This window comes from Notolabrus celidotus, chromosome 11 (genome assembly GCF_009762535.1).
Source record: "Notolabrus celidotus isolate fNotCel1 chromosome 11, fNotCel1.pri, whole genome shotgun sequence".
NCBI classification, from domain to species: Eukaryota; Metazoa; Chordata; class Actinopteri; order Labriformes; family Labridae; genus Notolabrus; species Notolabrus celidotus.
The window spans coordinates 26,489,268-26,503,404 of NC_048282.1; the positions used below are offsets into that span (position 1 = coordinate 26,489,268).

Below are 14,137 nucleotides of genomic sequence, written 5' to 3' on the forward strand. Positions count from 1 at the left end.
CACCCACACATACACACACACACACAAACACAAGCGGACACTCACTCTGTCCTGCGGCAGTTTGAAATACGAGGCATTTAAATGAGGGAGAGGTGGAAAAAAAAGCTTCCTCTAAAAATGGGAAAATGAGTGTGGTCCCCATTAACAATTTGGGCTTTTCTGTCAGGCAATTGTGGGGTGTTCTCTGTATCCCTCTGATGGGCCCTTCATTGCTCCCAGCTGTGGAGCTGCCAGGGAAGCTCAGAACCCTCCCTGTGTGTCTGCGTGTGTTTGTTTTCCCGGTGTGTCTGCTGTCGATACAGCGCCACAAGGTCAGCAGGGTAACCACTGCCCTGGGTGTTAGGATGGAAATGCGGTTAGGGATGGAGTCAGACCCCAAATATACACACATACAACTATGTACACTCGTTACAGCTTCTTCTCACCCACTAACAGCACACATGCACATAACGGAAGCGCGCACTTCAGAGAAGAATGGCCTCATCCCCGATGATGACACCAGAGCTGGGATTAGTGGGCAGGGCTGCGTGCTCCGAGCAACATGCCTTTGAGTAAATCTTTTTTAGTGCTCTATGAATTTGACAAAGTAGAATAGAGTTTTTATTTGGGGTATGTGGAATTTTATTGCGCATATTAGCAATAGAGCATATCGGTGATAAACATCTGTTTCCCGTTACAGGCTGACTGAAGCCTCCTCTCATATTTTCGTCAGGAAACGTGTGTGTGCTTTATGCTTCAGGAAATAAAACCCTAAGCTCTGTCCTGTTAAACCTCATTTTACTGCATTATGACTATATGTGTGCATGATATCATTTGTGTTTGTCCATTGCCTCCTGATGGTCGAGACAAAGTGACAGAGCTTAGAAACAATGAAATCTTACAGATGGTATAACGCCTGAAAAGATCTCTATAGGATGATTTAATCTCCATTTATGCCCTGCCAGCCTCTCTCCACTGTAACATGAGATCCAGGACAAAGAGTGTGTCACGTCTCTAACCACAGAAGGTCTTCAAGGGGACTATTAGCGACAATACTACGGTCGTATATCTTCCAGCTCCAAATGCTCTTTTTCTTTCTCTGGACCGTCCCAGATGATCTGCGTCCTGAAAGAAAGACGTTCAAAGCTGCAGTCTGACACATACATAGACGTGCTTTCATCTGTTAGCGATGCCTGAAATGCATTGGTTACTATGTGCATTCCAGAAACAAAGGTTCTGTTTTAGTAGTTGCTCTTATTACATCGACGCATAAGGCTGAAATTGAATGCTTCGAAAACAACTTGTTAAAAGGATTCAAATGTAGTTGCACAATCAAATTGCATTTGAGAAAATAAAGCATTTGACATCAGCAATAAAACAGAAAGCATTGTGTCATGGTCTGTGTGGAGCAGGCTTTTAGAATATTTCATAGGGACTTAATAAAGTAGATTTGTATCTGAATATCAGTTATATTATCTGGCAGTTGTATGTATTACATTACCTGTTCTTTAAGTTCGAATCAGCTTGCAATTTAAAATTCTAAAGTAAGTTGAATGAATGTTATTGAACCTAGTGCGTATTTCTGCCAGTGAGTTCAAACTGGGATTTCATGGTCATTTTTAGACATCAGAGACCTAATTCAAATCATTTTTCAAGCGGTGAAAATCTGATGTTAACATGAAAGTGTCTCAAAATATAATCTTGTCTTTCATCTCCATTAACTTTATTCATTGTAGTGTTATTGTTTGAGTATTTTCCAGTGATGTGCAAATACTATGTCCTTTTAACTTCTATGCTTACGCACAACTAGAGTTCTACAGAACCTGATAGCTGACTGCAGTGAGTATCAGTTTGGCATGTAGACATATGTCTGTGAAGGTTCTCAGTCATCCAGGTCATGGTAATCCAAAGCTTGATCCGTAAATCAACTAGACTGGTAGAAATTCTTGAAGACGTTTCACCTCTCCTCCGAAAGGCTTCTTCAGTTCTGCCATTCGGAGGAGGGGTGAAACGTCTTCAAGAATTTCTACCAGTCCAGTTGCCTTGCGGATCAAGCTTTGGACATGTAGACATAGTCCAGGTCGTACACAAGTTTTTGGGTGGCGACTGTGATACCCTGCTCACCTGTACAGTCAATTCAGCCTCTATTTCAATTCCCTCATTGCTGTTGTGGTTGTCGAGACCGCATGCACTTCAGAGAATCAGAATCAGCTTTATTGGCCAGGTATGCTTGAACACAAGGAATTTGTCTTGGTAGACTGTGCTCTCTTTGTACAAAGGCATGAGAATAAGGCATACAAATAAAAATATAAATATAATAATAATAAAATCAACTATAAACACAAAAGAACAACAAGAACAACAAATAGGCATGGCATATGATAATAGTGCAGTGGTGAGTAGTGCAGAGGTAGTTTTACATTTTTATACACAGTCTACACAGAGTATTGATCCATGTTTATTTCACGGCGACAGGTATGACACTGTTATGGTTTAGTGTTCATCAGAGTGACAGCCTGGGGGAAGAAACTCTTCTTATGGTGGGTTGTTTTGGTGCACAGTGATTTGTAGCGCCTGCCGGAGGGAAGGAGTTTGAAAAATTTGTGTCTAGGGTGTGAGGGTTCTGCGGTGATACTTCCTGCCTGTTTCCGGGACCGGGACCGGTACAAGTCCTGGATGGGGGGCAGGTCAAACAAGAACAAGACAAGAACAAGAACAAACACATATAATCATTCACAAAACAAAAGATCAATTAAAACAGATACAATATGAGACACATTAATCACAGACCAAATCTTAAACTCTGCAAAAGAGGTGATAGATATCATCTTTAAAGACTCTAGGAGGGTATGCTTACCTACCGAGTTCAGTGTAAACTCGAAACAGACTTTGCTGTGAAATATGATCTAATCATGGATGTGGAATCAATGTCTAATGAAAGTTAAAAAACGTTTTTCAGTTGTTGCTTCAACAGAGAAATACTCACTTGGCTCTGTTGAAAAAGATGTCTACAAAAATATATTTTTGTTCTTTAAAAGTATTTTTTAAGACTATGTTTCACCAGGAAATCTGCGTATGTTTAACGTGTGTGCATCACATGTTCACACACATTAACAAGGATTATAAGTTGAATACTATGGTTACACAAAACAATAAAAAATAAGGGAAAAAAATCAATGACTGAAGCTGAATTTAATTTTGGATTCATAGCCCAAGTGCGTTTATATACGGCGGGGATGGGGAATGTTTAAAACTACTTTTTTTCTGCCATGTTTGTGATTTTTTGTATGACAATTAAACATGTTGAAAATGGGTTTTTGAATAGACGCTATTTCAACTACAGCTGGAAAACTATCATGGAGAAAAACTGTTGCAACAGTCATTTCCTTCCTTCCTCCTTTCACCCAAAATAGAAGTTGTTAAACAAAAATGTGTTTTCCATCACGTTAGTGTCTTCACCATAATTTTACTGGTTGAAAACTGGTAGAGGTCATGGCTCAGACATTCTGCCTGATTTAATCCAACGCTGAAGTCCCAGTTGGTGCTCACTGAGAAGTTTTAGATCGAGCAAATAGTCCCTCTTTGACATTTTTAATCACAATTTATTTGCTTGATGACATATGTTTTTTATTTATTCTGAAACATCTCATGACTCTTGTTACTCACCCTGTATCTTTTGTCATAAGTGTTTAGCTGCATTTGCAACAAATCAAATCTCTCCTAGAGTTCCTCTGAAATCACATAAAAGTGTCAAAAACATTACAAAAAACCATCCTGGGATCACGCTGCTTGTTTTCCTCAGGAGTACAGAGAAATGGAAATAAAATGACAGCATCACACTGAAAACCCGCGAGTGTGTTTGTTGAGGTTTAACTGGAGCGATCTCAGCTCGGTGAATTAGTAATTGTTAAATTATACACAGTAATTACTGGTCAAATTTCCTAACTGTGATGACAGATACTTCTGAAAACCATACAGTGTGTGCAGTTATTGTGCAGTTATGGTTAGTTATGCAATGATTAAATCATTGGAAAAACGTGAAAACTCACGACAGGACCAAGACAAATATTACATTTAGCTGAAACTGAGCACAGAGTGATTTAACCATGAAAGATAGATACATGTTGCCGCTGATCTGCTTGAAAGCAAAGCGTAATGAATTCTGAAATATGATCATATTATCTCAGCTCTTAAAATGAGCTAAAGGGAAAGAGCTGACACTTGATATGTCAGGCTTTTAATTCATCTCAAAACAGTGCTGATAAGCTGTATTAATTTTTAGAAGCTCCAGCTGCAGATTGTGATGTTTGGTGACAGGACTTTCAGAAGACCATGCTCCCTTTTTGTGTCTCATCCCAACAATTAACATTGAGTTAGCGCTGAATTTCTTCTTTATTAGTGCTATCTTCTCTCTTTGTGGATCTCTTCCCCTTTCTTCTATCCTCTTCTATCTTTTCTCTGAGAAACAACTGCATGTTTTCTTCTGTATACATTTGTTAGTCACTCTGTGGGTGAGCCGAGCACTTGAAGCCTCAGCAACAGGACGCCACGTCAAGAAGAAAGCACAGTCTTTGCCCTTTTTGCAAGAGAGGGAGAATGCATGAATATCTGTGTCTGTGTATTCGTGTCCAAGTATGCATGTATGTATGTGCGGTGTAGTGCTCCCTTTCCCAGCACCGGGTATGTTCAAGGCCAGCAGCTGTGCTGTCAGGATGTGTTTAAGTCTTTGCTCCAAGAACACTTGCTCTGCTTTCTATCAGCGGGCTGAGCTGGGCCGGCATGGCGCTGTGCAGGGGTGAGCACAGATTATTAAACATCAGCGGATACTAATTCACCCTGATTGGAACTGGCTTGGTGTATTTGCTGGTCTGGTTTGGTGGGGTATGGTTGGTCACAGCGGGATAACTGTATTAGAGTGCGGTGGGTCGGTGCTACTCAGGGATTGGAGGCAGTTTGTGGTCAGATTAAATTGGTCATAATATTGAATTAGTAAGAATTGAGATGTTCCTGTAGTTTCTTGGTCTGTTTTGAACTATCAGGCCTCTCCTTCTTTGTCTAAGCTCCTGTTCTACTTCATAAAAGTTTAGTGCGTGTGTGTACAGTTTCTCTGCTTGTGTGTGTGTTCGCCCTGTCGCTCGTGCAAGTCCTCAAATGTGTCTGATAAATGCCTCACAGTGAACTTGGTAAATCACCCAGCTGCTGCGCAGGAGAGGGAGGGGAGGGGAGGAGGAAAGAGATAAAGAAAGAAAGGGTGACAGAAAGAAGAGATCATCTTTACGACCTCTCTTCTTCATAAAGCTTATCCGCGCTCATAAATCACTGGCCAGGAGGCCAAGGCGGGCCCTGATCCCTCAGGCCAGTAAAACACAGTCATGGGAAGCTGTGAGCACAAAAGTGTGGTTCCCATTTGTCTCCCTTTGGAGTGTTTTATATTCGCAACACTTCATTGGCGCTTGCTTCGGATGGTATATAACAAAGACGAAAGAGAAGGAAGGAAAAGGAATGAGGAAGAAGAGTGAGTCAGAGGAGTTTGTGTGTGGTTTTATCTTTGTGTGTGTATGTGTGTTAGTGTGAGTCTGTCTCTTTATGTTTATTGACAGCTGGCAGCGAGTCAAGTCGTCTTCTTGACATGCATCCAGAGTATCTCCTCTATGATGGGGGAGAATGTGAACACTCATAACACAGATCCTCTGACACACATGGAAATTAACATCATACCCATGCACCTTGTCTGCTTGCCAACAAAACTCTCTTCCTCTCTTCTCCCTTCCTCATCTTTTTTTTTTATCTCTTTCTGGCTGTCTGTGCTGTGATTGACAGGTCCTTTGTGATCCAGCAGATCCCCAGCAGTAATCTCTTCATGGTGGTGGTAGACAACAAGTGCGACTGCGGCATGTTTGAGCCAATCACCATGGACCCCATCGAAATCATGTATATCCTTCACTGGCCAAAGACATGAGGAGTGGTTATGACTTTGCAAAAGAGTGTAATTTTTTCTTTGAAGCCTGAATGAGTGGAATTGGCACCGGGGTGAATTGGAATTCAATAAAGGGGGCTACATTTCACAGGGCTTTGCGAAAACGGGATTAAAAGCCACAAAAATAGTAATAATTGTCACGGCTCAAATTTCAAATTGATGTGGAAATTTGCAATAAACCGACTCCAGAGAAAATGAAAAACAGAATGAGTGAAAAAATGGGTTTTGAGGGCAACTTGAATGTGCTTTACAGCTGGTGTGTCACAGGCTGTTGCCCCCCCACTGAGAAGAATAACAGTATCACCTTATAATGTTTTTCTTTTGTGGATAAATGTAGTTCCTTCCTTCATAAGTTCATGTGCCACAATAACATAGCTTTAGCCTTTGTTTATTGATATTTTGAGACGTTAAAGGCATTGAGCGTTTTAATTTTTGCGGAGGTTTGTTTGCCTTCTCTCCCCCCCTCAGTGGATAAAATAGATGACACTTCTGTGCCGAAGCTCCAAGACAGCCCTCTATGAGACATCTGCCTCGGTGCATTGTGCATATGTGAGTGTGTATATGTGTGTAAGTATTTGAACTCCATTACACAACAGTCTCTCTGTGATGGGAAACTGATCAATAACAGACACACAGCTCAGACTCCAGTCAAACTCAAAAGAGCTTAGCGCGTCACCACATACATGAGCGAGTTACTCCTGCAATGTGTGTTCCCCTGAAACTTTATACAGTCCAGTCATGCTGTATATACATGTCTGCCACTGTTTATTTTGTTGCAGAGTGCTTACTGTAGAATAAAGCCTGCTTTTCTGTTGCTATGAGACAAAAGAAAATTCATCAAACACAAGCTCTGGGTCTACTTTCTTTGTCTTGCATGCTTTGGCTGAAAGTATTACTTCTTCCATAAGAACCTCTTTCAACAGTGCTCCTTGAATGTATGCATGCCTGTCCATTATAAACAAAGACAGCAGGAAAACACCCTGCAGTGGGTACACGTTGTCTGTTGTTGCCTTAACTTCAGCTGCACATAATGAATCTCTCAAGTGTGAGAGGTTGAAGATGCAAAAGGACAGGAGGCGCCCGGATAGCTGTCACCCTTTTCACCCGGAGGTATCAGCCAGACTCACACAGAGATCACACAAAATACATACTCCTTTATCCCCCCTTGTATCTGACATTCTGTTATTAAATATTCCACATGTCCTTGTGTCTTTTCCCTCCTTTAGGAGAACTCAATGGAGTGCGGAGGAGCCACAGGTCTCTCCCCGTCTCTCACAGCAACACTGCTGTGCGTCCTCCTAGCGCTGATCCCCAGGTGACCACAGCTGGCCACGCCTCCCCATCCAGCACTTGACTTGGATCGGCTTGGCTCGGAACGCAAAAGAATCGCAGCGATGCCACAGAAGAAAATACTCATGCCCCTTTTTACATTGCGCCCAATTCCAACTCACCACCTACAAAGCCCCTCGCCCTGAGGAACCCCCCCCCCCCTCCCCCTACCAGGCACTTATTTGAAAGGATTGAAAGTGGATAGCTGATCAAGTAAACGTCATTAAGGTGCTTTAGCAATACCACACAAGCTGCACAGAGAGATTTTTGTACGGAGACAAAGTTCTGAAGTAATAATACTTACAATGCACATAGTAGCTTATAAACTGCACAGGTGACACTCACACCATTATGTTCAGTCCTTTCAGGTAGCAGCTAAGGGCCGGGGTCCGTAGCGGGGCTTGGAACTGGGCATAAGAGCCACGTAACACCAACATGTGGAGAGAGACAGGTGCACCTCCCCCTGGCCCGCTCTGATTACTTAATGGACAACAATGATTCTGAGGATATAAAAAAATAACACTGAAGATGATTCTATGTGGCCAGGGTTGTAAAGAAATGTTTGTCTAATGATGTTTTTTTCATGATGAGATAAGAAATATGTCTATAAATGAAGAAAAAATAGTTTTATTTATGATTTGCAAGTGATACCCATAAACTGTGACTATGAGATTTTGAGTCCTCTGATGTGAGTGGTTGTTAATTTTTGAGCTTTGCCTTATTGAAGAATATTGGTCCTGTTTGTGTACTTTTGAAATAAAATGATGTTGCAAATCAAAGCAGTTGTTTAAAGGCTCTTGCTGGAGAACAATGGATTTAATACAATGAAAAAGTGCTCATCCCTATAGACTCTTCTATTGTTCTTGGCAGATTTGAAAGTTCCTGCTCTTATGTTTGGCTGACTTTTGGCTTCACATAAGCAAAGATGTGGCAGGCTTATGTGTGCATAAGCAGAAGCATGCATTTGTGTGTGTGAGTGTGTGTTTTGTTTTTCTGTCATTCATGAAGGCCCCCTACCCTGCAGGCCTCTCCCCCACACAAAGAGAGACAACAAAGACCCTGACACTGGAATCAAAGGCCAACCACAACAAACATCTGCATTTGCTTAGGAAATTGACACAAACTATGCTTTGACATTTTCTGACAAACAAACACATTTGTACATGCAAGAATAGGATTCTCATATGTTTGTGTGTGTGCAGATGAAAACAAGAAGTAAAACATGACAGAGGATTTCAGAAAGCCTGTCAGTGCTAGCAGGGGATCGCTTTGCTGTGGTCCTTGTGCTCAACAACAAACAAGTCTTTTTGCTGTCTCCTTCTTCACCTTCCAGCTAACCAGTCCCACAAACCCCCACTTCCTCCTCCTCTGATAAGGTAATTCACACAGTCCTTGTGGGTCTGATCTGTTCTCTACTGTTTCACTGATCTGGTCCCTTGAGCAACACTGTTTGACTCTAATCACTTCCAGTTCTCCTGCTCTTCCTTTCTCTGTGCTCAGCAGCCTCTCCGACTTGCTGGTGGCTCATTTATCACTGCATAATGGGAGTGAAGCTGTTTTGGGTCACGCATGCATCCAATCCAGTCTGTGATTCCTTCCTGTTTCCCAGATGACTTATGGGAAAGTGCATGCAATATGTGTACAAAAGGAAGACTCCAGGAAAGCAATCTTTTCTCTGGGAAAATGCCACACCAGCTAGCCTGGTTTCCACCTCGGGGGTGATGTGAGTGATAAATGCTCATCTCTGTTTTCTGTAAGCTGTTTTCCCTTCACACAAGCAGGGGAAACACTACCCGTGCAGATGCTAAAAGGCAGCCTTTTCCAAATATCCCACTGCACATTACTCTTATATGATAGATGTGCAGGTGAAAAGGGCTGTCAAACAGTAATGGATACTTTTGAACGCATTTAAAAACAATATGAAGGGGGAAAACAAAAACACGGTCCATCTCAAAAGTTACAAAAAAGTGTATTTAATTCACAAGATTAGTAAGGTAACTTGAAATATATTAGTTATGTTTAATGAATCTGGAAAATATTACATTTTCACTTTCCTAAATAACTTAGTATTTCACTTTTCCACAATATTCTAATTTATTTAGATGCGCTAGATCAAAAGACTAAAACTGCATGTCATCTTAGAAGACTTTCTTGTTGTTTTTGGAAACACAAATTTGTGTCACGCAAATGTTCCGAAGTGGAAAGATTAAAAAATTCTAAAACTTGGTTTCTGTTTTTATGTGAGGAGTTTTAGCTGGAGATTTTTCATTGTCTAAAGCAGGGGTTCCCAAAGTGTGGGTCGGGACCCTCTTCTGGGGCCGTGAGACACAAATGGGGGATCGTGAGATGTCTTCCAGAATAATTTTTTTTTGTAAGTTATCTAAAAAAAAGTACATTTTACCCATTCTAGTAAAAAATATGGACAAAAATAGGAGCTAAACTTGAAATAAAACCTTGAAAATATAAAATGTAATGAGTTTTCCGCCTTTCTTTGTTGCCAGATGACTCCTAAGTTTAGGGTTAGTGAACAGTTAATTATCAAAAGCATCAGTGGCAGTAGATCAATTCATGACAGCAGGTAGGGTACTGTAGGTAGCGTCACTTTTTGCAGACGTGCTAAATGAAGCCACATGAAATCACTTTGAATGACAGTGGGGCCCCGAGTCTTTGGCACGTATATGTTGGGGGTCATGGGCTGAAAAGTTTGGGAACCCCTGGATTTTTTCCTAGTCACTTTTTTATTCTTGTCACTGCTGCCACACAAAGTTACGGCTCACAGACCAAAGTTAATTTATTCACACTTTCTGAATAATAAAAAAAAAGTTCTGAATAAGTGAAATGTTTTTAAAGACAGCCGACATTTGACAAAATGAAAGTTTCCACAGAAACCTTCAGCATGTTTTTTTTAACATTTTTTTTATATATAATTTGTTATGAGTATATTTTTCCTGACAACTGTTTACTCTCAAGGGATGCTGGTTTAAATCAGTTGGTAGTGTATAAATCCTGGTTGAAGGAACACGTCCTGATCCTACATCTCATATTTAGTGCATAATATCATACCCATTTTCCAGTCTCCAGCGGTCCTATCAATATAAGGCATTATCTGGTTTCTATTTTCAAAATATACCTGGTCCTTCAAGTCAGATTTTAGCATAAGAAGAGGAGGGAGGAGGACCAGAGAGGACTGATCAGTTCTAAGCTGCAGTAGGTCAACATAAACACAAAATTCTCTGCAGGTTTTGTTTGAACATTTAGGGCACTGGAAACTTACTGGGATTAGTTGTATAAAAAAGCTTCTGTTGGGTTCTTTGTGTCTGTCTGTTTGTCCCTTTTTTGATAGTCCAAGATTTTGATGTGCAGCTTTTGTTTAGTCGGGAATCCGTTGTAATCGCAGTATACGCTCTTTAAAAAGGAACACAATCAAGTCTGTGGGTTTTGGGCGGGATGGCGGGCTCCTTTCTTTTCTCTCAGTTAATGTACATTTTAAAGAGATTTGTTGCCACAACTGTGTGATTTGTGACTGTATTGAAAAGATGAAAAGCAAACATTTATATTTTTTGCATTACCCTTTCTCCTTGAGCCTCTATTTTTAGCTTATTATTATTTTACTTTAAGTTAGAACTGTCAGTTTAACTGCCTTTCAAATTTAACTGGAGGTTCAGTGGAGGTTTGTGCTACTTTCATACTGTGTGTTGACTTGTTTTACCTTTACCTCAACAAGTCTTCTTTTTCCACTCACATATTTGCACTGAAGCTTGAGCAAAAAATACATGTTTATTTTTCCCACCTCAGCAAATGACAACATGGAATACACACCTATAACACTGAGCCTTCAAAAGAGACACACTCAAAAACAGAGCGATATATAGAGAAACATCACTGAAGGTTTTTCATGAGCGTCCACATTCCTTCTCAATGATCTGATCCGTGCTGCTGTTTGTGGTGGGAAGGAACCCCTGAGAGAGGAGTCACTGATCACTGGGACACAATGCCCTGAGGGGGCCCCGCAGCTCAAAACACCCCCATCCATCAGCACACACACCACTCTAACCCTGTTTGCTCGCCATTATCTTGCCTACATGAGAAATCTCCTCTGCTAATATGCCGGAAGATGGATGACAGTGAATCCCACACATATTCACACATTCAGGCATTTGTGCAAACACACAGCCTTTACAATACACGTATAGGAACACAACATCCACACACAGAGGCGGTCACACAGAGGGCAGAGCTTTTGGTGAAGCCTCCTCCAATGGAGTGGATAACATTGGTGGTTCGCATTGAGGACCACAGATATGTTTAAATGGAAATGATTCTGAGCAGCTGAACCACACCAGGACCACACCAGGACCACACACAGGCCGGGTGACCACAACACGCCACAGCTAAGACAAGCTGGGAAAACACACACGCGATTTTTGTCGGCATTCCAGAGTGAAACCTTACTGTGTGCATGTATTCGTATTATGTATATGTATTATTTGAGGATAGACTTACAGTAGTGAATATGTAAAGTTAGAGAAACAATGAGAGAGAGAAAAATGAACATTTGGTATTTGTTTTCATTCTGCACTTGCTGGTCTTTATTACATGGGTTAAACAACTGCATCATAACTGTTGTCCATTTGTTTTTGTTTTTCTGCAACATTTGGTCGTTATTTCTTCTCTTCCCTTCAGATCTACTTCCCTTTCTAACCTCCTTCACCTTTTTTTTCCTTCTGCTCTGGCCACACGATCGCTGGCTGCAGTGGTGATAATGACCAGACCTCTCAACTACCTCACCCACACATGCACGTACACGAACACACGTACACACACATACACACACCATCACATCAGAGACTAGAACTGAACCAAACCCCAAAGACAAATTTGTTACTGTGCGTGCCAGGAGACACGCTGCTGCCAAGGTTGAGAGGTGCCAGCTGAAAACATACACTCCTCACACACACACACTCATGCACAGAGTTAGTTTAGCACCCCATGCTGGGACAGGAAGAAAAGCCTCCAGTGCTTATGGACGTCTTGGTGAGCCTGAGGACCTGACACCCAGCTGTACTAATAATCTTTGTGCATGTGAGTGTCATGAGAGTTCCTTAAAAACTGTTCCCTATCATTTTTCTGCTTCGATAAGAACTAGCATGCAGCACAGAGCAAAAGAAGAGTCCTCCTAATGCACCAGCTTCATCAGTCTTCTTACAGACATTCAGCTCACACTCTGTTGCCAAATATCAAATAACAAAACCAGAACAAATCATAGGCATATATTTAGCATTCCATCCTGTGTTTGTGCAAACAAGCTGAGGGAGATTTTTCAGCTTTAACATATTCAGCGTAGTCTTTGTAGCTGCGATCTGAGCTCTGCCAGCCCCGCCGAGTCCATGAAAAAAGCCTCATTGGGTTACACATGGCAAGCCGAGCAATGGCCTGGAGGGGCATACATATTGGCTCCCTCAAACAGGAAGTGGCTAAATGGGGACCCAGGAGCCCCCCCCCCTGCCTCGCCTCGCCTCTGCCACTCAAATGCACCCAGGCTGTTTTTAGAGCAAAGGCAGGTTTTAACAGAATGAACAGTCAGGAGCGAAAGAAAGAGAAGAGAAGGGAGGGTAAAGAGGAGGAGGAAAGCTAGATTGGAGGTCAGGGAGGCAATGGAGGGAAATAGCGGACTGATTACGGCTGAGTAGGTGGTCTCATGGATGTAGCGAAAAGCGAGCAACACAATTGGCTCCTGGCCTTTTTACGTCCCCTGGTCTCTGCGCAGGATTGGGATTGAGAACCGCTATAAGTACTGTGAGCATTTAAGAGTTCCCTCGCATCACAGTTCATCAGCATCAGAGTGTTTGTCTTGGATGGAGGACCAATCAATCAGTTAGAGACTATTGGCTGCTGGCTCCCTCATGGCTGCTGTAAATTCTGCTGTTCTGATGAAGGCTGGATGTTGATGTGATTATTGATGCAGCGTTTTTTTTCATACATGGCGTCTCTGGGCATGGTGTGGTTACATCAAGATTTTTATAGAAGTCTGTGTGTACATGTGTATGTGTGTGTCAGTCTGTCTTGTTTGATTTGTATCTTTATACCCCAGCTGGAGAGCTGCTCCTGCTAACTCTCTATGAACTCAGTGTGGACAGAACTAAATGGTTGCTCTTATTGGCACATTAGTTTATGTGTGCGTGTGTGTGTGTGTGTGTGTGTGTGTGTGTGTGTGTGTCTGTCTGTCTGTCTGTCTGTCTGTCTGTCTGTCTGTTTTACTGGTTTGCGTTCTCATTCAGTGTGTACTGAACTAATAAACAGAAACAGTATATAATAAATCTACATTGTATATTCAGTAATGTCCAGTATCATATGTATTTGTATTGAATAACCGTGTGTCAGTGCTTTATCAAGAGTGTAAATGTTTCTAATTGTGTGTGTTTGTGTGTGTGTTTTCGTGCACATTTGGCCAGACCAATGAGCCGCATGTTCTGTATAAGCCTGGCTCTGGGATTTCGACGCCCTTCTTTTGCATAGCAGAGCGGTGAAAGGAAGGCTTCAGTTACAACCACAGGCCCTGACAGAAAAATCACTGCAGCAATGTGACATTTATATGCCCTAGTGTCCCCCATTCACCCCCTCTCTCACCCTTCCTTCACCCATCATTACCCTCTTGACCGTAAGAGAGCTCTTGACACCGACCACAGCCCTGTGCATCCTCCCACTCTCCCTCATGCTAACCACCATCACGCCCCTTTTCTGTATCTCTGATCTAATCTGCACTATCCTATCCAAGCATGTGTAAAACGTGCACTTATGTGTGTTTATTTCATACACATGTTTCTCCTGGTCTCCCTCACCCTAACTGTCTGC

The 14,137-nt window shown here is 41.9% G+C and overlaps 1 protein-coding gene across 2 annotated transcripts in view; it reads left to right on the top strand.

Annotated features, from left to right (window-relative positions):
* cacna2d3a (calcium channel, voltage-dependent, alpha 2/delta subunit 3a) overlaps positions 1 to 8,064 on the top strand; it is a 142,696-nt gene extending 134,632 nt beyond the window's left edge. Inside the window, exons 34-36 of one of the 2 annotated variants that reach the window (XM_034696830.1) lie at positions 5,800 to 5,912; positions 6,984 to 7,066; positions 7,183 to 8,064. In XM_034696830.1, the coding sequence (XP_034552721.1) occupies positions 5,800 to 5,912; positions 6,984 to 7,066; positions 7,183 to 7,275 (289 nt within the window). In that variant the 3' untranslated portion in view covers positions 7,276 to 8,064. Of the gene's footprint in view, positions 1 to 944; positions 1,308 to 5,799; positions 5,913 to 6,983; positions 7,067 to 7,182 lie in introns of those variants that run through there. The other variant, XM_034696831.1, reaches the window with a different exon arrangement.
* Positions 8,065 to 14,137: the final 6,073 nt, after the last annotated feature.